Genomic DNA, 27,782 nt, shown 5'->3' on the forward strand with positions numbered 1-27,782 from the left:
GGCACATTGAGAAAAGCGTGAGAAATATTTGACGGAAAATAGAAGGGCAGATCTGCCATGTGGAGCACAAACGGTGTGTCGGCTCAAATCCACATCCCGTGGGTTACACATGTTTCTGTATAATCATACATGTTCACGGGGGCACTGAAGCACGACTGCTCGTGCTGGCAATGATTAGATTGAGGGAGCGAGCGAGCGAGCGAGGGAGGGAGCGAGCCAGCTCCCTAAGCACGTCCACGCAGTGGAACATGCAGATGAAGTCAAAACCTAAACGCTGTCAAGAACAGCATCAAAGACAAAAGGAAGGCTAATTAAACAAAGAGGAAGGATCAGAGTGGAATATATCAAATATGAGAAGCTTGGATTTCTTTGCTGCTGTTTAAAATGGAATTCCTTCTAATTCGGCCTTGTTTTTTCTTCGCCCCGGACTCAAACACAGAGCTGCGATGCCACGATCCCCCGTGGGACTTGAGTGGGAATCTAATTAACCAAGATCAATATTAGCACCATCTCTAACTCTCGTTCTCTCTCTCTCTTTCTTGCTCGCTCTTTGTTGCTATTCCTTCCATTTTCCATACCTTCACTGGAACAGCTGTAGGAAATCATTTCTCCAGTCCAGTGATGATGGCATAAAAAAAAAAAAAACAGTAAGACGAGCAGTGAGTTTGATAACGGGCGGTGGGAAGGAAAACAAAGAAAAATGACCCAAAATCATCCAGAGGAGCGCTGCAGACAGAGACAATGATAAGATTTGAAAAGCGTTAAGGGCCCAGTCTGTAAATGTCGCTTTGTATTATTTCCGTGTATGCAGATGCTTTCAATATACAAAGGCAAATGCCGCTAACTGAATCAACAGATTGATGGTGTTTAAGGGTAAACATGGCACTTGGAAAAGCCACACAGACAGAAGATGGGAGAAAGGAAAGGAAGGAAGGAAGGGCTGAGTCTTGTGCATAGGCTCCATTGCGCCGCATCTCAAGACAAGAATCGCTCTTTGTGATTTATGATAATATGATGTATGAGATGATATATGAGAGATGAGAGGATGAGATGAGATGATATATGAAAAGATATATAATAATATAATTCCTTCATCATACTTAACCCGTTTAATTAGAAAGGTTGAAAGTAAAACTAGGCAAAAAGTAAGAGTAGTAACAAGCAGCTGAGAAGAGTTGGGGTAGGCGGGGGACGAGCACAGGCAGGGATGAAAGGAAGACACAGAGGGAGAGAATAGGGATGGTGGAGCGCTGGAGATACAGAGGGCAGTGTGGGAGCTCCAGTATATGCAAACCCTAGAGCCCTCCTGCTCTCCTCATTAGCCACAATGGAGCACTGGGAGAGTGATCAAAGGCCGGCTGTGGACAGAGCGGCGCACGGCTGTCACACTGTCACCGCTCTGAGAGGACACAGACAGAGCGAGCGAGCGAGAGAGAGAGACGAACGTGACGGCCGGGCCGGGCCGGGCCGGGCCGGGCCGTGCCGTGCGGTGGTCTTGAGTTCCCAAATAGGATGAGGAGAGAGGGAAGCCAATAAGACCATGGAGGAATGGCTGGGTATAAAAGATATGCAAAGATAAGAAGTCGCAGAGGGGCGGGCAGGCGGAAGGAAGGAAGGAGTGTGAAATACCACCACCCAAATAGGGATTGGGGAAATCAAGGTGAAGCTCAGAATTTTCTTGTGTGGAAGACAGTGATTGTTATGTATGGAGGTGATTAAAAAAGCAAATGGAGGTCCAAACAGCCTTTTCAAGTCCAGGAGGAGAAACACACATGGAGCACATCTATCATGAACATCCCAATCGTTCTACTCGCTCATTGTCTCTCTAGATTCCCAAGTGCTAATCACCCCATCCAGGACGCCGAGGTGAACAAAAGCGGATGTGCCTTCTGCAACTCATCAGTCACTCCCCACCGCTCTTTGTCACGCTGCCATCCACGCTGTCCACCTGAGGCTTGGAATTTCATATTCTCCCTGCCCGCCCGCCTGCCCGCCTGCTTTTGGGAATGAACCGAGGGTGAAGTGCTATACTGATTAATTGGGTGAAAATATTCACATATGCCTATTAACTTGTTATATAATCAATATGGGTTATGTTCCAAATTTGGTTTGGCTGGACTAGAAATTGATTCTCGGGGTTTATCAAATTTGAGGGGGAGGGAGGGAGGGAGTGAGAGACAGAGAGCTCCCTCCTCAGCATTAATTATGACCGTCTCCACTTTGAGGTCAATTATCATAAATCAAAGTTAGAATAATAAAGCCCATCAAAGGCTTGTTCACTCATTGGCCTTTCCTGTCCTATCACACGGCTTCATCATGTTTTATGTTCACTATATCACATTGAGAAGCAGCAGGTTAGCCCATTTGAATTCACTTGGGAATTCCATAGCTCTAATACGTCGATTGAGAATAACAATACGTCCCGATCGATCCTCATCCATTCACGGTCCCTCGATTGTATTGGTCAATAGACGAGAAGGCCTTTTGCATAACCGCAAAAGAGTGTCGCGTGGACCGCTCGGCGTTGAGCTAATATTCAATATGACCTTTTGGAAAAGCCTGTATTCCAATAAATACTAATTTCCTGTTGATCTAATTAGTGCCTAAAGGAATGTGTCTTCATCAATTATTGAGTGAAAACAGGAGAAAGTGTATGGGCTGCCATTGTCATGGATTTATTATGGTTGAGGGGAGGACCGGGGGGGTATTATTTATTAAGCAGTCCTTTAATTGTGTTGAAACCACCCGCTGACACATGCACGATTGAGAAGTGGCAGATAGTCCACATTCGCCACAGAATACACGTGTAACATTTCAAATAAAACTGGAGCGATACAACAATTCAAATCTTCATTTCTGAGCCATGTGAAATTTGTCCGGGCTAAGATAGAAAGGCAGCAAGGTGAACTTCATCTATCGGCCTTATCTTGCACTTTGCAAAGTTTTCCTTCCTTCCACTAATATTTTCCCCTTTCAATTTTTAATGAACATAAAAACAAAAGCTTTATCAACTGGACTACAGAAAAGCCATCGTGTTCTTGAGATAAATCATCGAATAAATATCAGACGACAGTGATGATTATTATCCTTCACCAATTTTCAGCCTGGTCAGATGCCTTTCCTCGTCTACGTTCTTAATATTGTGCCTTCCTCAGAAAGTTAAGCAAGTGAGTGTAAATTCCAAAGTTTATAGCACCAAACGCTGGCTCATTTCACTAGCAATTGGCAACTCTGCATCTGCAGCAAAATTCCATACCGGTGTCGTATGTAAAGTGCTTCCCATCCAACGAGAATTACTCCTGTCTGTTGGCTGGCTATACACACACAAACACACGCACACAAGTATACATCTCGAGTAGATGGCCAAGGGGGAGGGAGGGAGGGAGGGAGCGGAGGAAGAGACAGAGAAAAGCTGACTTAAACATTTTTCTCCATTTCACAAAAGTAGCTGTGCTGCTGTCAACATGATGAATGAGAGTATAAAAAGTGAGAGAGAGACATAAAAAAAAGAAAGCAGAGAGAGTGAGAGAGCACAAGGAGAGGCAGACGGGGAAGAATGCAGGGAAGAATACGTGGTTTAAGGACGGGGGGGGCGGGAGGTAGCGTTCTCTGACCTGAGGATGTGACAGCAGCTGTTGAACATTTCCAACAATGTACGGCATGTGTGCGTACGTGCGTGCGCGTGTGTGTCATCGCTTTATGAGAGCATCGGTTGCAAACATGGCCTTTCACACCGTTAATGATTAGGCAGTCAGCACTTGTACAGATGTTTTGACACCATCATCTTCATGAGCCCCCATTAAACAGACACAGTAAGACACAGCCTTCACTCATGCACAGCTGAAAGGAGTTGAGCTTAGAAGTCTTCACGGGTATGAATAGCACGTAAACTTAAGTGCTTTCATGAGTTTGGGATTTATTTGACAGGGTGGATTGACTTTTCAAAGCAATATTTAGATTGGGGGGTTTCATCCAAAAGTTAGCTTCACAAGACGCCCTAATTGTCAGTTCAGTCGGATGAGAAGGCAAGAGTACCATATCTGGTACCACCTGCTGGCCAGAATCAGCTTATAGAAGTGAGGAGGAAAAAACGTCAACAAGCACTTGGACTAAGTGTTTGGGCTTTAGTCAGTCTAATGCTTCAAATGCATTGTCGTCTCCGGGCGGCAAATGAAAATGAATATTCATTGAGAAACGCCACTCTGGGATGGCCCAGCCCGGCCCGGCCCAGCCCAGCGGACCTGCTTGCTGATTGTGATACATGGCAGCTGACAATCAGCTGGCTCCATTGCAGGGGGGCCATAACCTAATGTTTGCACGCTGATGACAGTGCGAGGCAGCGGGCCGGGCACAAACACAGCAGTAATTGGACATTACTCCTGGAGAAAGGGGCTAAAAGCATCTCTGCCACTCGTTGTGCTGACATCCCTCTTTTACTCTCATCACAGCCGTCTCCATTTCCCTTTGCTCTGGCCAGCGCGCCTTTAATTGTAATGGCCTTTTTGGAAGTGTTAAAAGCAGCTCCGAGGCACCGCGCATCACTTTAACAAATATAAAGAGAAGTGGAAGGCATTTACACTGCAGAGTCAGTCGTCTGGCTTGCTGTGCGTTCACAATAAAAGGCAATCAAATCCACATTGAGCACAGCACAGCACAGCCCGTGTCTGGTGAACTTCTCCTTCCTTTGCCATTAGGGCTTTGTGTCTACATACCCATAACACTTATGTAGCTGAGATGTGCACGTGTCACTTAAATCATATTCACGCTGATGCTACAGCCCCAAATGGTGTTGATTTGCGTTAATAATGGAACGGTGGCTCTCCGCTCCTTTGTGCTATCATCATTAAGGAAGGCCAAGCTTGCATTTTTAATGAGGAGGAAACAAACACAGCTTTACACTAACGCCAACAAATGACTGAGGTCGAATTTCGACAATTAGAACCAAGCGATCGACAGTGATCAGCGTCGCAAGTACACTTCAGATAAGTTTGTATATGTCACAAAATGGCTCCCTTATCGTTAACGTATATTCTTAGCATCCATCTCGGATTGAAGACAGATAACAATTGTGAAATATTGTGAAAGATTTCATTGTGAAACCTTTGGAGACTGGACACGCTTTGTGGTTTAAGCAATGGCTGGCAGCTTAAGTGCGCTTATACGTTTGTCTCTGATAAAATACAATGCAATTTAGAAAGGTACATTTCATTTTGGCAGATTTGGGGGAGAAAATATTTCTTAAGATACGCAGTGGGTTTTACGTTGAGCAGCAAGACTGTTTATCCCTGTATCTGAATACACATCTTCAGAAACTACCAAAAAAAAAAAAAACACTGGAATATTGCAGTACTTTTTGTAAGGTGACTTTGTGATGGATGGATGGATGGATGGATGGATGGATGGATGGATGGATGGATGGATGGATGGATGGATGGATGGATGGATGGATGGATGGATGGATGGATGGATGGATGGATGGATGGATGGATGGATGGATGGATGGATGGATGGATGGATGGATGGATGGATGGATGGATGGATGGATGGATGGATGGATGGATGGATGGATGGATGGATGGATGGATGGATGGATGGATGGATGGATGGATGGATGGATGGATGGATGGATGGATGGATGGATGGATGCTTGGATGGATGCATGGATGGATGCATGGATGGAAGGCACATTAACAACATCTTACAACGGTGTTGTTCCTCAAAGGCAATTATTTGAGCTCACCGTTCCGCCAAAAATGTTTTAATCAAGCTAATATGCAGAAAATTAATTTTCACTGAAAACATAATTGGGGGAGTTTTGCTGTAGGGGGAAGATCCTCTGGGATAGAGGCTTGTCGACAAGCATTACTGTAAATGACTAAGTGGGGATATAGGCCACCATTCACACAACAACCATTTGGAAATTTCTACCACGGCAAAATACCATTAGACATTGTACTTTTCATCATATCGTACCAAGGACATGCATCAGCGCCATAGTCTGAAGCCCGCACTGTCAAAAACTACATTATGGCTCATGCAATATGGATTTTAAGGCTTTCCAGTTTAGTGGCGCAAAATGTAGGCGCATGGAATGGAAATGTATACAAATAGCCACATGGCCTGATTTATAGCCAGAGTGACCCTTCCGACGAAGAAAATTGCATCTCAAATTTAATGCCCAGGAAAAGAAAATCCCAAATCTGCACCACTGTTTTGTGAGAACACATTCAGAGTAAATTTACTGCACGGGTATAAAATGAATTGGTGAGAACAATAGAGGGGGAGAAAAGAAATGGCTTCCATTCAATGATGCACATCAGACCCATTGTGACACTCTTGCACCATATCAGCAAAACACATCTCCTCTTCAAAGGAAGCCGCAATTCTCTAACGAAGATCTTTACTTTGAGGAGTGCGCTACTTTTCAATTAGTTCCATGTCAGCGTGATTGGGCGTCAGAGCTTTTGATGGGCCCGGAGGCTTGTTGATGAACACCGATAGAGGCTAAAGAAGGCTGAGCTGTAATTGCTACGATGGATAGGGAACAATGTGCATGTGTGATTACTCAAAGTCCTTTTATGAATTCCCGTCACTTCTCGTGTTATCAGAGTTTTCCGGTAAAATATTCAGGTACAGTGATACTAGAAATATGGAATAAATATTAAATATAAATAAATATATGATAAATATTTAAAGATATATTTAAAAATATGTATATAATAAAATATATAATATATATAAAATATATATATAGAATAAAAAAATTGGTGGTGTGCCGCAGAGTAATTGCATGCATGCACTGCGTATATTTCCACACATCTAAGCGAGTTGTCATTGATCCGCCCCTCTTCTATTAGATTAGTATCGACGGGCCGAGAGAACAGAGGGCCAAATGTAAAATTTCTCAGCAGTCACTTGAACCACATATCTAATTGAAATAATCATAATAAATCTGTGATGATCAAACTGCATGATGTATGCGTGCTAGAAGTGTGTTGCGGGTGAGCCATTTCACATTTCACTCCAAAAAGGCCAGAATCAAAGTGACATTCCATCGTTACACAGCAGGAAAGCGAGAGGAAAGAAAAGTCAACGGATAGATGGATAACGAGAGGAGAGAGAGCGAGAGAGAGAGAGAGAGGATGTCCAACAGCATGGCCCAGGCAGCAGCTGAATTAAAGAGCCTTTTTTTTTTTTTTTTGTGGCGTTTAATATCCATTCATTGGCTGGACTGCTGACACAGTCAGAGCACTGCGCTCAGGATTTATAGCCACTAAGAGTGGGCATGCCCAGGACCAAAGCGCTGCAGTCAGCACATTTGCACTCGGAAAGACAGCTGGCTGCACACACGCGCACGCACGCACGCACACGGGCAGGCAGGCACGCACACGGGCGGGCAGGCAGGCAGGCACAAAAAGCGTCACCTGGGTACCGGAGGTGTTTTAAGATTTGGGAAATTGTATGCAAAAAAAACCACCACCAACCTGCCCAAATGGGGGTCTCCATGTACAGCCGACTGTTCGTAATGAAAGGCCCTGTTGACAAGCACAAAAAGAAAGGAGAAGAAGCATTTGAGCTATTTAAGACAAACTTGGTGCTTTCATTGGCTCAGACGAAGAGCAAGAACAGGATGGGCTACTTCTTGACTCTTGCTGCTGCTGCTGCTGCTGTATTGTAGTAATTAGTTTGGCGTAATGGCAAGGCGAGGCCAATTCGGATTAAAAATGTATATGGCAAGCGCAAGATGGTGGCAATTGTGTGAATGTGAGCATTTCTTAAATGGCCGGCATTCATCTAATGTGTTGCTCTTATTGTACGCCATAGGGAGAGAGAGCTAGAGAGGGAGGGGAGCCACATCGAGAATGAGTGTTTTGTAGAAAACCATTTCCAAGGTTGCTGTGATGCCTTAACCCAACAAAATACATATACGGCTGTGAAAAGCACATTGATATTCTTCTCTTTCATCTTAACTAGCACCAAATGGTAAAAGATTTTAAAAAAGCAAGATGAAATGATATGACTCAAAAAAAAAGAAACATAAGCATCAAGATAATATTCAAATATGTAAATGAGTAATACAAATCCTAGAAATTGCTAGAAGACAAAAGAAAAGAATATTAAATAGTAATGAATTTAAAAAAAAACACATCATTAGCTCTCTCCATTTGCAACATATAACATACTTGAACCAATACAGATATATTAAAGGCGTCGCCACACCGGCGGTGGTCACGATGGCCTCTAATGAATAGCGGGAGGACCAATAACAAGATTAGAGCCGTGGCTTTGAAATAAAATTAAACCAACAATCATTCTAACTGACCGCATTGAATGATGTCAGACATCAGTGAGTAGAAGCCAGTGATGTCACCGGGTTTCCTTATCCGAGCCGCTGCCAGCTTGTGCGGTCGCTCAAGGAACATGATTGGGTTATGTGTGCGTGTGTGCGTGCATGTGTGTGTCTGTGTGTGTGTGACTCGTCAAGGGGCCACCCGGCAGGTGACTGGGCCTGATTCCATTAACCATCCGGTAATTTGACCCATGTTTAATCAAATCAACTTTAATACCTCCAATCAAATTACATCAGCCTCCTGTGTCCTATCACACACTGAGACGGAGCTGAAGAGATAGCGGAAGATGAGACCAAATTTGAGTCCAGGTATTGCCTAAGTGCAAAAGGGAGCCTTTGGGGGGGGGGGGCGGATGAAATAAATTAATAGTCAGTAAATTCCAAATATTTAAGATGAAGAAAGTATGGGAAGTCTCCCCAGTGTGCAGATTACATCCATTCCATTATAACGTGTTTTTTTTTTTTTTCTTTTCAGTCAATTCCAAACAATTTATCAGTACTACTTGGCAGATGAGTGATTGCTTATGGGAAGGTTGTTAAAAAAAAGGCCTAATTATAATTTCTTTTATAATAAATAACATACAAAAATAATTCATGGATAATTAAAAATAATATGCTAACCAGCTTGTGTGGATTTTTAAAAAAATGCATCAAGACATAAAAGGTAACAAGCTGCAATAAAAAAATAAAAAATAAAAAAAATCATGTCATTCACTAAATCCCTCCTGGTTTGGAATGAAAGGGAAAAGTCATTTGCTTAAGGGGGAGGAGTGGTTGTTATAGTACAACTGGGGCGCTACTTTTCGATTAGTGATTAGGAGGATAAAGAGCAGTGGAAGTTCCTTAAGGGTGGATGCTTGACAATGGCGTAAGGGAACACATGAAGACTGTTTTCCTTTTTTTTCTGATAGTAATGATGAGAGCAGAGCTCAGAGGATGTCAGCTTTTAACGCTGGGATCACAGCTTCCCCGCCAGCAGTAATCTCATAGATTTCATCTAATTTAATTGGAAACTCCTTCACTTCAACTAATGGGCCTTTTTATTTTCAGATCTCGACATGCTGCTGGGTAATGCTGGCCACTGATGAGACTTCCTTGGCTACGCGACACACCCACACACATTTAGTCACAAGACACTACTACCCACCATCGTATGTGTTTACTCATAGATGTTAAATAAATAAATAGTATTTAAAAATAAATACATAGAAAAGATTCAAAGTAAAACAAATGAAATAATAATAAAGCTAAGTGTTAATATATACGACAATGAATAAATAAATAAAAGCAGACGTAACTTTTGAATTTTGGTTTAACCGTTGCAGTTCTTTGAGTGTTTCATAAATCCATATCACTATGCATTTAGTATATCTCAATATTTCCAGGAAGGTTGTGGTAGTAATATCATCCAAAAAATGAATGCCTGACTACATTTTTCACTAATGTCTTTTTTGAACAAAATGTCAAAAGAGTAAGTTCCAAAGATTTGGTCGTTTTTGAGCGTCACTCATTTAGGATCTTTCCCTCTAGTTGACTTGAAGTCATTTCACACAAATGTAACTTTCTGGTTGAGTGTGCTTACTTTGCGAAGAGCCACAGTCCACAGAATGGAGGTTTGAGTTCCCACTAGCGTTTATTGTGCCAGGGCCACATAAAAGCTTGATTGTGGCCATATACTCCAGTATGCTTGGCTGTGCGTTATGGCCACTGATCTTTATGTCTCTCTGCACAGGAGGAAGACCATAGCCTCAGCAAAATGTTGGCTACATAGGCATTTGTGCTTGCCTTGTGTGACTTTGCGAGTGCGGGTGTGTGTTTGCCTGAACTCCCATACGCCGCCGCCGCCGCCGCCGCCACCGCCGCCAGTTCATCTGCATACATTCTCCCAGGGGATGCATACAATAGGAACGCTTAAATGAGGCATGCATAAATGGATGAAGCGCCTCTTGCATCTTATACAAGGCCTTGTGTAGACTTTCCTAGTTGCATGTGTTTTATTCTCACATGCCTAGCGGTGGCAGTTAGGTAATTGAAAGGGGAGGAAGACAAGGAGAGAAGATGGAGAGGGATGAAGAGTGAGGGTGAAGCTCTTGGCATCAGAAACAATTAACCCCTGAAATAATTCAGGGATCAAATGTGCTGTAAACACCGAGAATGGCGAAGAAGAAGAAAAAAAAAAAAGGGAGGCACGGGAATGGTGCGAGAGGTTGAATGATTGAATGGAACATGAAAATGTAATGAGTCCCACTGTGGCTACATGGAACAAAGACAATGCTGTATTAGTTCATGGATGTGTGCGCTGCGCGTGTGTGCATGCGTACGGTGGACTTGAATTTCACTCAACCTCTGTCTTTTTGTAAACATCCGAATGCCTGGAGGTACAATGGGTGAGCGGTAAGCTGCCATCTCTGCTAGGGTGAACTCTATTTCACGGGTTAGTGCTACAGTGAACAATAACAGCATCAAGCCTCTTGGCTTCATAAAACATGCTAGAGCTACAGCAGGTTCCAGTGCAACTCTTTGTCCAGTTTTAGCTCCGGCCGGCAATAACTGTCAACAATGGGAGGGGAGTCTCTTGAAACAATTACGCTTGACAGAGGAATCATCTCAGTGGAATGAGCCACCCTTGAGTCAAGTCGTTCGTATTTGCCGCAAATGATCACAGTACAGCACAGAGTATCTCCTATGAAAATGGAAATATTTATTTCAGACCTTTCCCGCGGATTTCACACAGTTAAGTAACAATCACCCTTACTTGCTAGCTTTGCTGAAACTATGGCGGAATATCAAGGGGGAGAACAATTGTCATTGCACAGGGACATCACCTCTTTTTGCATATTGATTGATTTGAAATAATAAAACTTCCAACTGAAAACATTTCGTACCATACTAACTCATGAGGATTCAATAGCTGTGTTTTGCTGATAAACACTCCCAAAGTGACACCTATTAATCAATTTTACAGTACATGACTAAATAAATTGTTGATACATTTGGTGGAAAAGAAAAAAGTTAGCACAAGCATAGAAATTCCCCCAAAGAATTATACTTTCAAAAAGGCCACGTAAACATTCTATACAACCTCGGTCATTGTCAAAACTGCTGATCTCAGAATAATCCGAGCTAGCATTAGCAACTTGTGTCCGTGTTGGAGGGGAACAATGCAAGACTAATGGGCGAGTGAGGGAATTAATGGTTGCTTGCACATATTCGGGAGCGTGTGTGTGTGCGTGTGTGTATGCATGTGTGTTGTGCAGTCATCGTGGTACATTTTAACTCAAGCTAATTATTATACTATAATCAAACAGACCCCTGATTAACGAATGCACTTTGTAAATAGCGTACCTCAAATTTGTGAGCAAAAGGACTGTTTACATGACTTTTGTTGCACTTTCAAAGTCATGATGAAGTCCAAAATACTTTCCAATCATCTGTAAGAATTCATTGAGTCTCAATCAAGCAAGCGTTATTTTTGGACTCTAAGCGCCCGCACCGTGTGTGTGGTTTTAGCACATCACTATACTTGAGTGTGTGTGAAAGAGAGAGGAGGGCCCTTTCGCACCCCATTCTGCTGACAATCGCAAAAAGAAACCTAATGCCCCCCCGTACACACACACACACACCCTCACACACAATACACACTCATCCTGCTGCCTTTGCTTTATTGATTCTTAAATGACACCGGAGTCACTGTCATGGATCTACTGCGACCACTCTGCTGGCCTGTCGCTTTCATTAAATCTACCGTGAAGCCAAACAACACTGAGGATTGAGCGGAAGCTTTTGGGCATGCTTACGGGGGTTTGCGGCGTTGTGAGCGTGAACGCAGACGAGTCACAACATTCAAATATTTGCCAACTTTTCCATCTGATCCAGAAGAACACGAGTCTCCGAAAAGTGCGCAAAACGGTCATACTCTGACACAGAAATTCAGCCTCCTCTTCCCTTTCGAAGTCTTCATGAGTCGGACAAGTCGGGAAAGTTGGCTAAAAAGGGGCTTATTTAGCAAAGTGTAAAGTCCACTTTAGCCATAGATAGCATGGCCTTGGTAACTCAAAGGACCTATTCCTGTACTGGAAGACTGCTGCTATACTGATGGAGCTCTCCCCAGAACTCTTGGCCGGCCCAGCAGCCCCGAGGCATTTAATACCGTAGTAGTGGCAGGGAGTAGCGGCTCAGAACGGCCATGCTGGCAGAAACCAATTCCCGCCACAGCAATCTCATTCTTTCAGTCATTCCCCACAGTGCCTGGCAATAGGTGGGGAGCAAAGTTAGGAACCTTTTTTTTTCCCGGAACAGTGGTTGATACCACAACAGTACATAAATTAGATGAAATATTATTAAATTAAATAGTCTTTTGTCAAATTAACTAAAGCTTTACTGACCTGGATTATTTGTCAAAAAAATGTTGACAGACAAGCAAATACATCATTCTTAATTTAGAAATGCATTTTCATAATCTATTTAGAAAAAAATAATTATTCACAATGCAAGATCGGCATCCGGGAAAAGCAGCATATTGGCATTTGTCATGCAGCTTGTATGTAGTAAGTTACACTAACGTGTGAACTGTTTTAAATGTATTCATAATTAGTATTGATAGTTGAGTGTCGCTACTATATGGAGACTATGGATCAGTAATGGCTACATTTGGACTCTGAATGAAAAAGGGCAGGCTATGACAGTGAGCTACTGAAAACATGGCCATTCTATAGCATTCTACAGATGCCTACACAAACACACACACACACACACACACACACTTGGCCAGAAAATACTGTTTGCTCCGAGTAAATAAAACATAAAGCCCATGTTTCCCAGAAGAATCGCATATTACAATTTGTGCACAGGACAGCAAAGTTTGCTGCTATTGTGGAGACATCTCTATTGGCTATGTCCTCTCCTACTCTTTCAATTTATTTTCATTCAATTCACCACAATGCATGTATAACAACACTGTCATGGAAATAAATAAATAAATAAACAGCCTAGGCTCCAACTGAAGGTTGCTCTGGATGAGGAAATCAATTCATACTTGGTGTTTATTGTATTCATATTTGTATTGGGGGCTTGTTTTTTTTTTTTTTGTAGACATTTTGAGTGGTGAAATGCTGATTCTCTCCTAACACTGGTGGTCTGCAGTATGAAGTTCATTTATGATCACCACACATGGTATTGTGGCTTTGGAAAAAGCCTTTTGGAGTGCTTTATGTCACCCCTCGGTGAGCCTGCCATAAGTAGCTGTCGTCATTCATGAAGAGTTACAGCTCGTAACTGATGGAACACAAACACCGGAGACAAACAACAACTGCAAAAAAAGCTGCAGGACAGGCTATAATTATGAGGAACACAAATTGTCTTTGGAAGAAATATTTGGGGAATCTTTTTGGGAGGGATCAACAAAGGGATCTTTTTGGATGTCCTAAACAAACCTGCCAACTCTAATTACTTACTTCATTTAATCTCAAGTGTCAGATAAAGTTACTTTAAAATCAATCAATCCATAAGTAGAGGTTCTCAACTAATATATGAAAATAGTCATGAGAAGAGAAAGAACTGAATCAAATATGGATCAAAAGAGCAAGTGTCTGATGATGAAACGATATCACAAATAAACTGAGCAAGAAACAGAGTAAGTTTGGAGGGAGAGCGAGAGAGAGAGAGAGAGGGCTGGGCTTCTTAAACTAATGAGATATTGATTCGGGAGATACACACCTCCTCAGGGCTTCCGCCTGACACTCAGATAAATGGGCGGCCATTCATTACCAAGAGAGAGAAAGATATCACACTCGTGCATAGAAGTGGATGGGGGGGTCATGGATGGCAATAGGAAGAAACGGCTACAAAATCAAATCAAATCATGAAACATTTCCCTTGGAAAATTGAAACATCACAACAACTGTCAAACAATCTATCCTTTGCCCCTTCCTTGCTTTTATAATAGTGTTCTCAATTACGGAGAAAGATTTCCAATGAATGAAGCAGGGTGATATATTTTTTTCTCACTTCTCAACCTGAGCCCCAAAATAGCCCATTGATTTTGCCCCCACCCCCTTACTGGAGTATCTGGAGTTGGCCTGTTATTGCCACTCCACATCTTAATGGGTCAGCTATTGAGTGTACACTGATTGTCTTAGCTGGTCGGCAAGGGCCATTGACCCAGGCGGGCTGTCCAACAATGGGCCCTGTGGGATAACAAACCAAGTCCACAGACAACAGCCACGGAGATAAGTGCCCTCTCCAGTGACCAAGTAGGCAATCAAAAGGCTAAACAGATGTTGAGTGGCAAAAGAAGCGTGCCAGACTACGAGTACTGAGGTGGGGGGGGGGGGAAGGTGAGCAAAATCGACAACGCTCAGAAATAACATCGTTTACAAACCTCACGAAGCGATTTCACACATCGTCTTATCAGGGTTTCATTTATCTGAGCAGTCGTACAATGTTGCAAATGTTTCCTATATCAAATCATTATAAGGAAAAGTCAATAAATTGTGTACGCCGCATGCGGAATTATTGTTTGAACGGGACAGGAAAAAATGAAACCAATTTTACCTTTCTATGGACTACCTGCGCCACCAGAACAATAGCATTGTCTTACAGAATGCCATTATGAAATATAACCTCATTCACACAGCCAAGACAATATTGGGTTGTGATAAATTGTTCTCTGGGTAGCTTTACACAAAAGGAAAACATGTATAACCAAGAGTTGGGCACAGGAAGCAGCTCTAGGCTGACCAGATTGAAGGAAAATATGGATTGGTTGAGGGCTGGTGGCAGGGCAGCACTGGTGGAGCTAGAGGGAAAGGGGGGTGCGGGCAAAAAAATAAGAATCCTAGCGCCGCCATTGGGCAATGGTCATATTATGCTTCCATAATAGGAGTTTTCAAATGATAGATTTCCAATTCTATTACTAATGAATGGCATTATTAATGGACGGATAGTTTTTCTTCAGATGCTTTCCATGTTTTGTTTTGTCATCAAAGAATCCTTCAGATTGTAACAGTTAGTGTCAACTTAGTCCCAGCGCCAGCCATCCAAACAATTAAACAATTCTGTCTTCATCTGTTTGAAAAGATTTACTTTCAAGCCAATATCTGGAAGCTCAGCCATGCTTCAAGTCCCTCTCCATTTCACTCAATGGTCAAATCAGGATGACAAACAAAGCTAAGGGACTTGATGGAGACAAATTTCCATTTGCGCTTGCGAGGGGCTCATGTTTCCGTCCATCTTCTCCGCAAAGGCTTAATTCTCCCTTTGTGCCTCTTTTATTGTTTGGAAACTTGAATATCATGCCATATTAATTAGTCTCTGCACTAATTCAAGAGCTGGCAACGTTGTCGCTGGAAATGCAGGACATCTGGGATTGAGTTGACGTGAATGATTTCAGTCTCAAGGCTTGGATGCAAAGCACTGTCACAACATTTGCGCTCTTATCCATCCCCCTTGTGCTTATTCCTTTTGCAAAGATATTTTTCTTCTCTTGGGAAGATTTATTTGCATTTAAGGCATTTGTAACAGACAATTCATTACTGGGGCTAATCATAAAAAATAATTTGATATTTGTCCTGCAAGAGGAAATTTCCTTTACACTCTTTGTGCATTTTCTTTTAAAAATGAACCTAAGTTGAATAAGTGGCCATTGTTTATATCTTTGTTGGGGTACAACAATGGGCTTTCTATATTGAATTGAAAAACTTTGCATAATCTGAATAATTCCAGAGTCAACAATTTCTATTGCAGCCATTACCATAAGTGTAGCACAGCACTCCTGATTTTATTATATACGGTTATTTTTACTTAGCTGCAAGCCAGCATATCCTTTAACGTGTCAGAAAATAGCTGAGTAGCCGAAGCCGGAGACGTAAAGTAAGTTTGGGACCATTATATTATCGGCCAAATACAAGCCTGTTGAGCGTATAGAACAAAATCCTATTTTGGACAAAAATGTAAACATGAAGGCTTTGTGGCAATATTTCATTGATCCTCTTCTCATCTTCACCTAACCTCACCCTCGTTGAGCGCAAGTTCAATTTAATTGTGCGTCATAATAAAATCTCATTTGAATGGGAACAATCCAGTGCTGCCTAATCAAATGAACAAAGTCCTCCTTTGATTTTCAATTATCTCTGCTCCCATCTCCAGCTCGCGTTATTTGATCCCCTCCATTGGCTGCCAGCCATGAGGCAAATGATACTGTACATGCAGATTGACGAATCACATGCACATTTACACTTAAGAAGAAGCGGACCGAGTGTAAAAAGGAGACCCGTCACCTGACACGCCTTATTTACCAAAGAGTAAAGCCCAATCAAGGCAACGGCACATTGTACTTGACACCAACTTTGACATTTGCAAGAGGAGTTCAAGTAATGACTCATTTTGTATGATAAAACTAAAGGAATGAGTTCATGTCAGTATGGGATTGGCAGTCATAATTGGAGGATTAGCCTGTCAATCTGGGATTGACACCGCCATGATAGGAGGATTAGCCTGTCAATCCGGGAAGGGCGCTGTCACCATCGGAGGATTAACCTGTCAATCTGGGAATGACACCGTCATGATTGGAGGATTACGCCGTCAATCAGTCAAACCTCATATCAGACCACGCCGTTCAACTTTGGTCATCAGTCCGAGGCCCGATTGGCTCAGTGAGTATATGATATATATATGTGGCTCCGAGGTGGACATGGAGGAGAGACTCTCTCGGGCTTCCCGTGATACGAGCTGGCCCAACAGCTGAGAAGATTCATGTCTTTTATTAGCCTCTGACAATAACTGTCAGCCAGCATTTCATATTCAAAGTAATGTGTATAATTACAGTTTTATGAGCAGCCTCTGAATACATTTAGACAGTGATTTTATTTCTGAATGTGATGCTTTTCCACAGATTATCAATAGTTAATGTGCTGAGAATGATAGCGGGAGGGAGGGAGAAACACCAGAGCGTGCGGCCAACTTCGTTTATATCTGCCAATTTTCGACAAGGGTGGCGGAAATGACCTACTGCAAATCAAATTTATTCATTCATTCATTCATTCATAGGAGTAATACTAGTAATCGTGGTTTATGACAGGGGACACTAGCGTGTATTATTTCTAAATCTGTGATGTCAATAGCAACACCTATTTGATGCTGCATTGGTCAAACTAGAAAATAGAGAAGTTAACACGAGTGAGTGTATTTTTTTATTTATTTTTTGGGTCAGGGCCTAAAAAAGTGTTATTTTTTGACTTTCCAGAATGATTAAATATTTAAGTTATTACCTTGGTAGCCCTGCTCCCTTGTTTCCCAGCATCAACGTAACATTTTTCTTTAGAGCCCCTCGTGAAGGCCATTATTGCTGCGAAACAACATTATTTCTACACTGCTGGCATGATGGAATTTGCTTTACTCTTGGAAATGCGCCCATGCCCACCAGTGGCACGTCTGTGGGACCAAATTAGTCAAACATGAGAAGAGTACCAACAACAAAAAAAACTATTAAACTATGACATTATACAAAGAGAATGTAACATGACAATTAATTGAAGCGTATGTTTCCTCTACATTTCAATCTTCGGTTCCAATTTAAAACAAAATCATGCATGCTGACGGATGGTGGGTTTTTTTTTCCTCAAAGGATGAACATTGTGGGGGAAGCACATGGAAGGATGGAGCCCAGGTTGAAAAAAAAAAAAAAGGTGGAATATTTGAACATTGTCTCCCAAAGTCAAAGTCAATCATGGCGGCTTCTTTGACTGTGAAGGCCTCAAAGGGAAGCCCACACATGCACCAAACATGCAATCCTTTGATATAATTACAATCCTGACCTTTCGGTTAAATGACTGCTGGCATTAACCGCCACATCTGCTGACACACACACACACGCGCCGCACATTGCACAAGTGGCGGGCGGGCGGGCGGGCGGGCGCCTTCGACTGATTAAAGCAGAGCTCAGCAGTAACAAAAGTGCACGTCATACCAAATTATAAGAGGATCACAAAATAAGTGCAACAAATACTTTCAATTGTAGTAAATGCGCCAGGTTGCAGAATCATGTGTCACGATAGGAGAGAGGAAGGAAGGAAGGAAAAGCAAACGCTTGGGAGGACGTTGACGGTGATGAGAGCCTTGACAACCAGCATAATAAAGCATACTAAGTGGAAGCCGCTAGATTTACGGGACCTTTACCCCAAAGCCCAATGTGCCATTATTTTCCCTCCCAAAACGTTAATGTCACACAGGGTGCTCATAAATACATCTTTGCCTTAATTTAAGGTTGCACGATGGAGAAACTCAGTCCATTGTTCTTCCCGGAGGCTGGGGGGGAAAAAAGCGCTGGAATAATGGCAATTTTTATGAACATGTGGGAAAGATGATACGCGCAATGACACTCACGTCGGTCGACATGGGCTAACAAATGCCGCCGAGCCAATGGCTTCTTGCTCGGATACGTCATTTCTGTTGCTCGGGCTAACAAGCGGTCTTTGGCAAATAATTACAGCTTTTATATATATACACCTTCTATTCTTGTGAATCTCAATGGCCAGATCATTTAAGAGGATACCTTCCTTTGTGTAATTTGTGTGCCTTAAACATTCATTTTACATCAGGAAAATATTGCGCATAAAGCCCTTGCTAAGGGCCTGTTCCGACATCTGTATGCAGGCAAACGGCTCTTCGATACAAAAAATAAATATGGCACATTGCAATTACGCAGCATCGCATAATGAGAGGTGCAAGGAAAGACGACGGTTAATAAGCAAAAGAGGACCAATCTGCACTTCCCAGGGAACTAATGAAGGCTTTAATTAAGTGTCAAATGGAACCGAGGCCTCGGAGGCAGAGGAGAAAGCAACAAAACATCTCCCACTGGGTATTTCTTCATATTTGTCTGGAGGTTAGAGTAAAAACTGACATGTGGACCGCTGCGCTGCTGCTGCCGCCGCCGCAAGAAAGCCACCCACACACACACACACACACAGTAAGGGTATTAAAAATGTAGCATGTTTTGTAGTGTAGTCTTTGTTTTTTGCACTGGCCTGAGTCAGGAGCAGGCCACACACGGTCGGTCGGTCTGTCGTCAGCATTTCTGTGTTATCAGCCAAGCTCCAAAAGGTAGACGGACGCGTGGCGCACAATGATAAGAAACGCAATCAAGACTCTCACCGACAAAGGGATAAGAATCGTTTTAGCGCTATAGATTCATCGACAAAGTTGCAATATAGACACTCGCATAAAAAGTCACACCTGCGAGCAAACACAGAGCATCCAAGGATAAAGTATAGCTAAAATATTTTGCATGAATCAATTGCATGTTATCAAAGTCTTCAACAGCTGTTTATGGATCGTTGGGTTTAAAATAAAAAAAAAAGGAGGGAACGGATAAAGCCAGGTGCAGCAGACAGACGGGGAATTTAAAAAGTTGGACTAATCAGGCAAGATTGGCAATTGTCATTTGAAATGATTAGTTCATTATATTAAGCATTTGTTCTTATGTTGTCCGGTACTGAACTTTTGAATGACATGGAAATGCAAACACAAGTCAAATATGTGACCTTAGCGCGCACACACAAAAAGATTGTCAAATACATAAAGATACTTGTTAATTAACAGTGATCACTGCTGTTAACGGATTTCATTGCTTTGCTTTCATGCAGTACCGGTACAGAACCGTAGCGAATGTTTGTACTGCCATCTCTTGGCAGATCCCAAACATGGCTCCAAAGCAGAAGGGACTGGGTTAGTAGGGAGGGATGATGACAACATAGAATAATAATCATCATCATCATAGCAAAATACCATTGAAAAAAGGTGTACTGATTAGGGCTTACAAATACCAAACTAAAATTGCATCAAAGTATTCATTGGTTCAATCCAATTCCAAGCATGTTTGCATGTGGGGGAAGTGTGCAGCAAGTTGAAGCTATTTGCAGTGCTTAGGCCTGACCAGCAGATGGTAGGATCTCTACAGTAATAGCTCCAAACCTGTCCTGGGTTTGCCTCATGATCCAAAAACAGGAACTCTCTTTAGCATTTCATTTGCTTTTTCATTTACAATGACAAGTGTTGATTACGGATAACTCCTCCAGATCTCATTGCATTGGCAATTGCTTGTAGAAATATTGTATTCATAAACAGAAATTGGTGCACTCTTGTACATCTGATTATTTTTCATTACAATGATGACATCTTCTGCTCCCATAATAACCACTTCCATTATTTTGACCAAACTTTAACAGGGCCAAAACTTCTGAATCACATGCATTCATCTAAGCATTCAAAGGTCATTTCTGGCAAAATTAAAGTTTCTAGTCTAGTGAAAACAAACCCGAGTTGGGTTTAATCTGCTCTGGACATACAGGCATAAAGCAAGGTGCTGACATTAATGAGCAGTCTGTCTCAACCCTGTCAAAGTCCAGACCAGAAAGGGGCGGCAGTTGGGGTGTACTTTCCAAACATCAGAGAGGCGGACAGGTCAGCAAGATATTAAGATGAAGAAAGGATGGGCAAGACTTGATCCAGGAAAAAGAAAAAAAAATCTAAATAAGACACGGAGAATAATGAAAAGAAGAACAAAGAGAGGTAGGCGGACAGTGAAGGACGGCTTCCATGCTAAGCAGTGTGGATCAGAGCGGCGCCTCCTATTCTCTGAGCAAAACAATCTTAGACAATCAACTGACTTAGTGATGAGCAAGCACAATCTTCAGCTGGAGGACAATGAATAGAGGTAAGACGCTTATTTACGTCCTCTTTTTGTGGAGGGCCGCGAGCTAATAAACCTTCCCATTCGACTCGGAGGAATCTCTCAACTCATTTGTTTGCATCTTAAAGGGAGGGAGGAAATAACAAAGTATGAGATCCCTTCAGACAGTAGAGATCTTTGACTCTCTTGCAAGAACTTGCTTGGGACGCCGTAGTTCTGCTTAATCACATAGGAAGCCATGGTTTGATTTAAATCACATCATGTAGCAGCATCTACAGAAACGACATTGCCCAAGGCAGTGGCGCTAAACCCTATAAACATCTTTGCTTTGACGTCACACTGTACCTAACCGCCCAATAAAAAGACTCCTATAGACTGCAGCAGAAAGGGGGCAGGAATGTGTACAGCCCATGAATGGCCATTTGAACAAATCGATGTTATTTGGCGTGTCCTCGCAGAAGCTCAGATAGGCATCACAATTCTGGGTAGAGATACATATGTAGAATAAAATTGCCAGTGTAAAGATGAGCGCTGACGTGTGTAAGAATGCTGAGCGTCTGTCTATGAGAAAGAAAATCAGTGTAAGCATTATTATGTAAAGATTTTAACGTTAAGTGTTCATTTATACTACAATAAATAAATAAATACATACATAAATAAATATGGGGGGGGGGGGGTTGCTTTTCTGAAGGTCCCTAAATAGCTTTGATGTAGTTGAACTACTTTGGTCATTTTGTGCTAGGTACAATTGCTACGTTTCAGGTCACTGTGATTTTTTCTAAAACCAGCTTGACTTGTTTAATCTTGTGCATTCACTCACCTTTGCTTGATCAAAACATGAAGTTCATAACCAAAAGCAACTGTGTCTGCGCCACAGCCTTTCAAATGCAAATTATAGTATGCCTCTTACTGCTAAGGAGGGACCATTTCCTCATCATCTCCGGTGCAAAAAGAAAAAAAATGTTTATACACAGACCAACACACCTTGAGAGGAAAGGCCACGCGCTGCTTTCAATTTGATTTGTATTTGAAAATACATTTTTCTCCCCCAGCCCCCCCTCCTCACACACAGCTTAAATCCCTCCCACGGACGAGGAGATAGTGCAGGTAAAGCCACTGTGGACAAGCAAATAAGAGCTGAATTGCTAAAACTGCTTCTGCTGCTGTATTCATGAAGTGAGCGGGCGGGAGGGAGGGAGGGAGGGAGGCGGCACGGGCAAGGGAGGCTTTCGAAGGTCGCCAGTGAAAGTAATTTCAAATCCCTGAAGGTGTCTCTCAATGAATGTCAATAGAAAGCATAATGCTGCTTTTATTCGACACTTTCAGATGTGGAATGACGGCAGGAGGCTGTGGGATGGGGAAGGGGAAGGGGGACAAAAAAAAAAAAACATCTACGAGGGCTGACCGGTAAACAGTCATGCTGAATGAAGCGGGTAACATGGGATCTGCTATTTACAATGGCTAACGTTCCCTTCTGACACCTGAGTAGAGGATTAGTGGAGACCCGTTCTTCCCTTTATATCCCATAGCACATTTTAATCCATAAAACAGAGCAAATAGAACATCCATCCATTCATCTACGGATTATTCTATTCAAGGTTATGTGTTGCTGAGTGCCTATCCCAGCTGAATTGACGTATATTCCAATTGTAATTGCACATCCACTACAGTAGGTGGCAGCGACGGGCTCACGGTCAGACTTTAGGCGCAGGAAGTCCATTTTTTGTTTTCCTATTTTTCTTGGCAGAAGAGAAAATATTTGAGAGGCGCTACGTAAGATGTTGCAGCAATACAGAACGATACGATTTGTTTCGCTGAGCTATTCGTTTGATTCCACGACCACGCATTTAACAGAATAGGCTGGCCAGCCTGATAGAGAAAAGGAAGACAAACACAAATGAAAAATAACCGCTATTAATCATCGTAAGTAACGGCTGGTAAATTAATTTCTCCGAGAAAAGCCATATCGCAGAACATGAGTAAGGAAATTACCCTTATAGTCGGCAAGTCATCATTGAAAGTTTATGTGTGCCTGTGTGTGTGCGCGCGTTGCGGTTTTGATTAAATTGAAAAGGCGTGCTGGGATAAATGAAGTGAGGAGTTGGACTGTACAGAGCTGACATGTATTAATGGCCACAATAGCTTCTAGAGACACTGCTAATAACCCATCCAGTGCTAGCAAATAGCGGGCGGGAAGGAGGAATGCATTACGCCAAGTACGCTGATGTTTGCCTCCGATGATGCAAGAGCTGCAGAAAAGAAATGCAACCACCGTATTTTGGGGAGCTTTGGCGGAACACGTTTGGAAGGCTCAAATTGAGGTCAAAAATCAGATGCATGCAAGCAAGCGCATTCCTGTTTGTAAAAAGACATGCACATCCTCCCTCTAGTGGCTCTAATCCATCTCGGGCTTTTCCGCCGTTGGGGTTTAATGTAAACATTGTGATAACACAATCAGCCGCAGTCCTCTCCATCCTTCTCTCCATCACTCTCTTGGTTTTTCTTCTCCTTGCTACTGGGCCAGATAATGAAATACATAAATGCAACATGTATTTCTTTTTGGAGACAGTGGGCCGTGTTCCTCCCCTTTCCTATTCTACCTTTGATGTCAGCGCGCGTTTGGCTCCAAAACAAAATGCAGAACAGCCGATGAATAATGGAGCCAAGTGCCAAACAGCCACCTTCTAATCTCAGCAGGCCTGCAGCAGAGTGCTTCAAAGCTTTATGAGCTTGCAACAACACCACACTGATCATCTGCTGTACAGTCACAGCGGCAGGACCGTGTCATGGGGCGAGAGCGAGTCGCCCGACTCGCGTCGCCACTTCACGTTGCCCATCTTTCGCACGTTACTTTGTTCGACAATGCCGCAAAGCAAGCGCCTTTCACAATCACATTTAGAGTCTGGACAATTTACATTTCAATTAACTTGACGTACTTGAGTTTTGGAATGTGGCAAAAAGCTGCATGGACAAGATCGATTGGAGCATATGGAAGTAGATTATTTGAAGTAATATCACGTTGCTTTTTGGTTTCAGGACACAAACTAGTTGAGAATGGAATCAAGAGCATTTCCGCAGCTTGAAGCCTGGCCTCTCGCTACCCCAACACTACATTCCCCTGTCCCCTAATTAAAACAAATCCCCCCCCAAAAAAGATGAATCAAGTAAAGCCACACCCAAAGCCCTGTACGGCAAAACGGAGATTTGGACCGGACGGCTTTGCTGATTTTGCGAAAGGGAGCTGGTAATTAGAAAGAGGAAAAAATAAATTGAGGGCAAAAATACAAGCAGAGGAAAAAAAAAATGAAAACATGATTTGGAGGCCCACGACCGTGTGTGGGAAATATGAATCGTTTCATGGTGAGACTCTAACAGCCTGACCCTTTTATGAAATATGTGATCATTTCCACGACATGGTTTCAAAGCACTTTGTAGCCTCTCGTCTATCTTGAAGCCAAGCGATGTCCTAAATGTGTTTTTTGATGATTGGCTTGGATGGGGTGGGGGTGGGGGGGGAAGCGAGTCAGCCTTACTTACCCTGTAAGAGTTAAGTGTTTTCAAATGTATCCCGCAGCGTCAACACTGGCACTGCTGGCTTAGCTTCATTACCATAAAGAAATTTAGCGCTGGAGATTCCAACGGCAACAAAATGGTGAATAGATGAGAGCCAAAGTGAGGTGTGAGTGAGACGGATGAAGTAGAAGAGAAGAGAAGAGAAGAGAGAAGAGAGGATGGATGGATGGATGGATGGATGGATGGATGGATGGATGGATGGATGGATGGATGGATGGATGGATGGATGGATGGATGGATGGATGGATGGATGGATGGATGGATGGATGGATGGATGGATGGATGGATGGATGGATGGATGGATGGATGGATGGATGGATGGATGGATGGATGGATGGATGGATGGATGGACGGATGGACGGATGGACGGATGGACGGATGGACGGATGGACGGATGGACGAGAGGGTGAAACAAATGCAATCGTATGTATTGGAACGCTGGAAGCACAAGAGATGTATCAATTGCACACCTGCCTAAAGAAATAGTTGCAATATTGTTTACTACATGTTTTTGCAAGCTGCAGTGTTTCAAGTGCCCCCTCCTTGGGCATTGTTCTCCCCCAATAGATTTTTGTAGTGGCTTTCAAAGTTTATAAGAAGAATGCTATTTTGTATTCCAAAAGAGAAACAGCTGCAATATTGACAGTAGAAAAATAGGAAATGAATAAATAAAAATACGACACACGTAGCGTCAAAAGAAAAAAGTTTGGAGAGTGTTGACACATGGAAACCAAGGAAAATGTTTTGTTTCCGAGCAGATAATTGTGAAATTTCACATTCAGCACTCCTGCCGAGTTAAAAGCAATGTTGACTATGTTGCCTTTTGTCATATCTATTATTCATGTTTTGCTATTTCAGAGGATTGCTATGAAAATATAATTAAAGAAAAGACAAAACATTCTCCTAAGACCTTGCCTTTGAAAAATTTGCCTGGAGCAGAATAAACCTGCCACATGCCTTTCATGTTTTCTTTTCGTTGACAAATGTTGCGAGATAACACACGTGCGCGCGCGCACACGCACACACGCGTGCGCTGACCTTGCCTGAGTGTCGATTCTGACCTACGAAGATGTACAGCCTGGATCATATCACAGGTAGTAAGCACTACCACACAGACTCCGCAATGGACTGATAATGGAATGAATGATTTCAGGGGACACCAGACGGAGTCGGGGAGTGAGTGACAGCTTAGTTGTAAGAAAATGTGTCAAGTCTACTGTACATTTGTGTGAATGTGATGGCACTCGTGCATTCTTAAGTGCACTGTGTGTATACTTAAAGCTGCATCATATCATGGCAATATATTCCAAGTGCCTCTCCCCGTGGAGCTTTTACTGAACACAAATAAGCCTTCTTTCCGCTTCCCAAAAGCTCCAGTTAAAAAATCTCCCATTCGTAATCCATCTCTTTCTTTTGATTTGAAATATTTCACAACAGCAAGAATCCCATAGGTACTGTCGGCTCCACCTGCTCGGGTAGCTTTAATAGACACAAACGCCTGACAGATATGTTTGAGGAAGGTACCCTGGGGGAATCTGAGCAGTTATGAGTTATTTATTTGCACTTGTTTTGCTCATTATAGAATCAGAAGAGATTTCAAGTGCAGACAGAAGAGCGGAATAATTCAGCACCATGGATAGCTCCCGCTCCTTGTTCCGGTTACATGGCTTTGGAGGGCTGTCCCTAGGAGATTTTTTTTCCTTTTTTTTTTAAATTCAAAAAGGTTTTCAAACTGACAAAGCGTAGACACACCCAGTGTGATATAGAAATGGACTCTTACAAGAAAATGCTCGTAAATGACCCCCAAAAAGCATGTACGAATATTATCTAGTCATTTACATAATGCTACTCGACTGAGGACAGGACAGCATCTTGTTAAATAAACATGAATGCTAAGGAATAAAGTAAATGAGAGTCCATGTTCCCGTTTTGCTTGGCGTTACATCAGGCCTTATTATAGACGCAGACAAACACACATTGCACTCAACTCTGATGACTTCTTGCCAGGATATTTGATCACTTTCTGTCTTATTCTGTGCCTGTTTGATTGTCTCCGTGTCACAGCTTATCTGTCTGTTAGCTCCACTTTTTTTCCCGTTTCATGCTGCAACCCTTGCCCGTCATCTTAGTGAAGTACATTTTACGTGCTGGAAAATGTGGAACACATGCAATCCCGGTATGGCGTGTTTCTTTTGAAATATTTATCACAGAAGAGGTCTTGGTAAAAATAAAAGCTTAATGAAGACTTGCAATTCATTTCACAATACTGCCACCTCCGTTGCATACATTTGAACTTCTAAAGAGCAGCATGAACATTTGCGTGCAACTGCTATTGGCTAATCCTCTGAATTCAGTTTCGTCATGTGACTATTGCGGCTATAGAGTAGATTTTAATATTCCATTACTAGGAGCACACTAAAACTTAACCCACATCAAACGACATGCATTCTACTCCACAGCACTGAGGACAAAGTTCAAGGACAACACTAGCGTTGTTATTTTAGACAGTAAAAGTCTAAATAATGACAGATACAGGCCTTTGCCGAAACAATAAACCCGGTTTTACAATTTAGTAATATACAATACACCTTCGAGCTCATCACTGCGCTCGTCTCCGCAGAGCAAATAATGGTAATGAGCAAATTCAAACTGCAGGTGAGTGAACCTCAAAATGTATCACGTTGGAAACAAAAGAGCACATGCTGCTCAAAACCATTTTTTTTATGATACACTATGTAAAACACAGCAGAAGACAGACAAATGCCTTGTTTTCAGCGTGCTTCAATTCCCTACACAGCAGCAGCTCAAAGGCCTGAAATTAATAAGGTTTGGATTTTTGGAGTGTTGTGACCTAGGGCTGTGTTCAATACAAGCCCACGGTTCCACTCCCACTAATGAGGGAAAGGCTATTCATTTCAAGGTGAGTCGGAGAATGAAAAGATAAAAAAATATATATATATATTGCTCTCAGAAAATAAATGACTCGGAGAGGTGCCAAAGCAAGATACATTCTTTGAGAACACACAGTGTTTTTCTTGCCGTGCCCCTCCCTCGCTAAGCACTTACCGTACAGTCGAGAGCTCATTATCATATCGCGATGTCATTTATTGGCTCCTAGTGAAACTTTAGAGCAAATTCCCTTTGAGTCTGAGCATCCTTATTCTAATATTT

At 42.4% G+C, this 27,782-nt stretch overlaps 1 protein-coding gene across 7 annotated transcripts in view; it reads right to left on the minus strand.

The window, feature by feature from the left end:
* The window catches only part of LOC125991623 (RNA binding protein fox-1 homolog 3), a 159,186-nt gene that overhangs the window by 94,956 nt on the left and 36,448 nt on the right, over positions 1–27,782 (minus strand). For 6 of the 7 annotated variants that reach the window (XM_068649423.1, XM_049759709.1, XM_049759707.1 and 3 more), the window contains one exon: positions 7,485–7,535. In XM_068649423.1, the coding sequence (XP_068505524.1) occupies positions 7,485–7,535 (51 nt within the window). Of the gene's footprint in view, positions 1–578; positions 1,186–7,484; positions 7,536–27,782 lie in introns of those variants that run through there. The other variant, XM_049759708.1, reaches the window with a different exon arrangement.

Source organism: Syngnathus scovelli, chromosome 21 (assembly GCF_024217435.2).
Source record: "Syngnathus scovelli strain Florida chromosome 21, RoL_Ssco_1.2, whole genome shotgun sequence".
NCBI classification, from domain to species: Eukaryota; Metazoa; Chordata; class Actinopteri; order Syngnathiformes; family Syngnathidae; genus Syngnathus; species Syngnathus scovelli.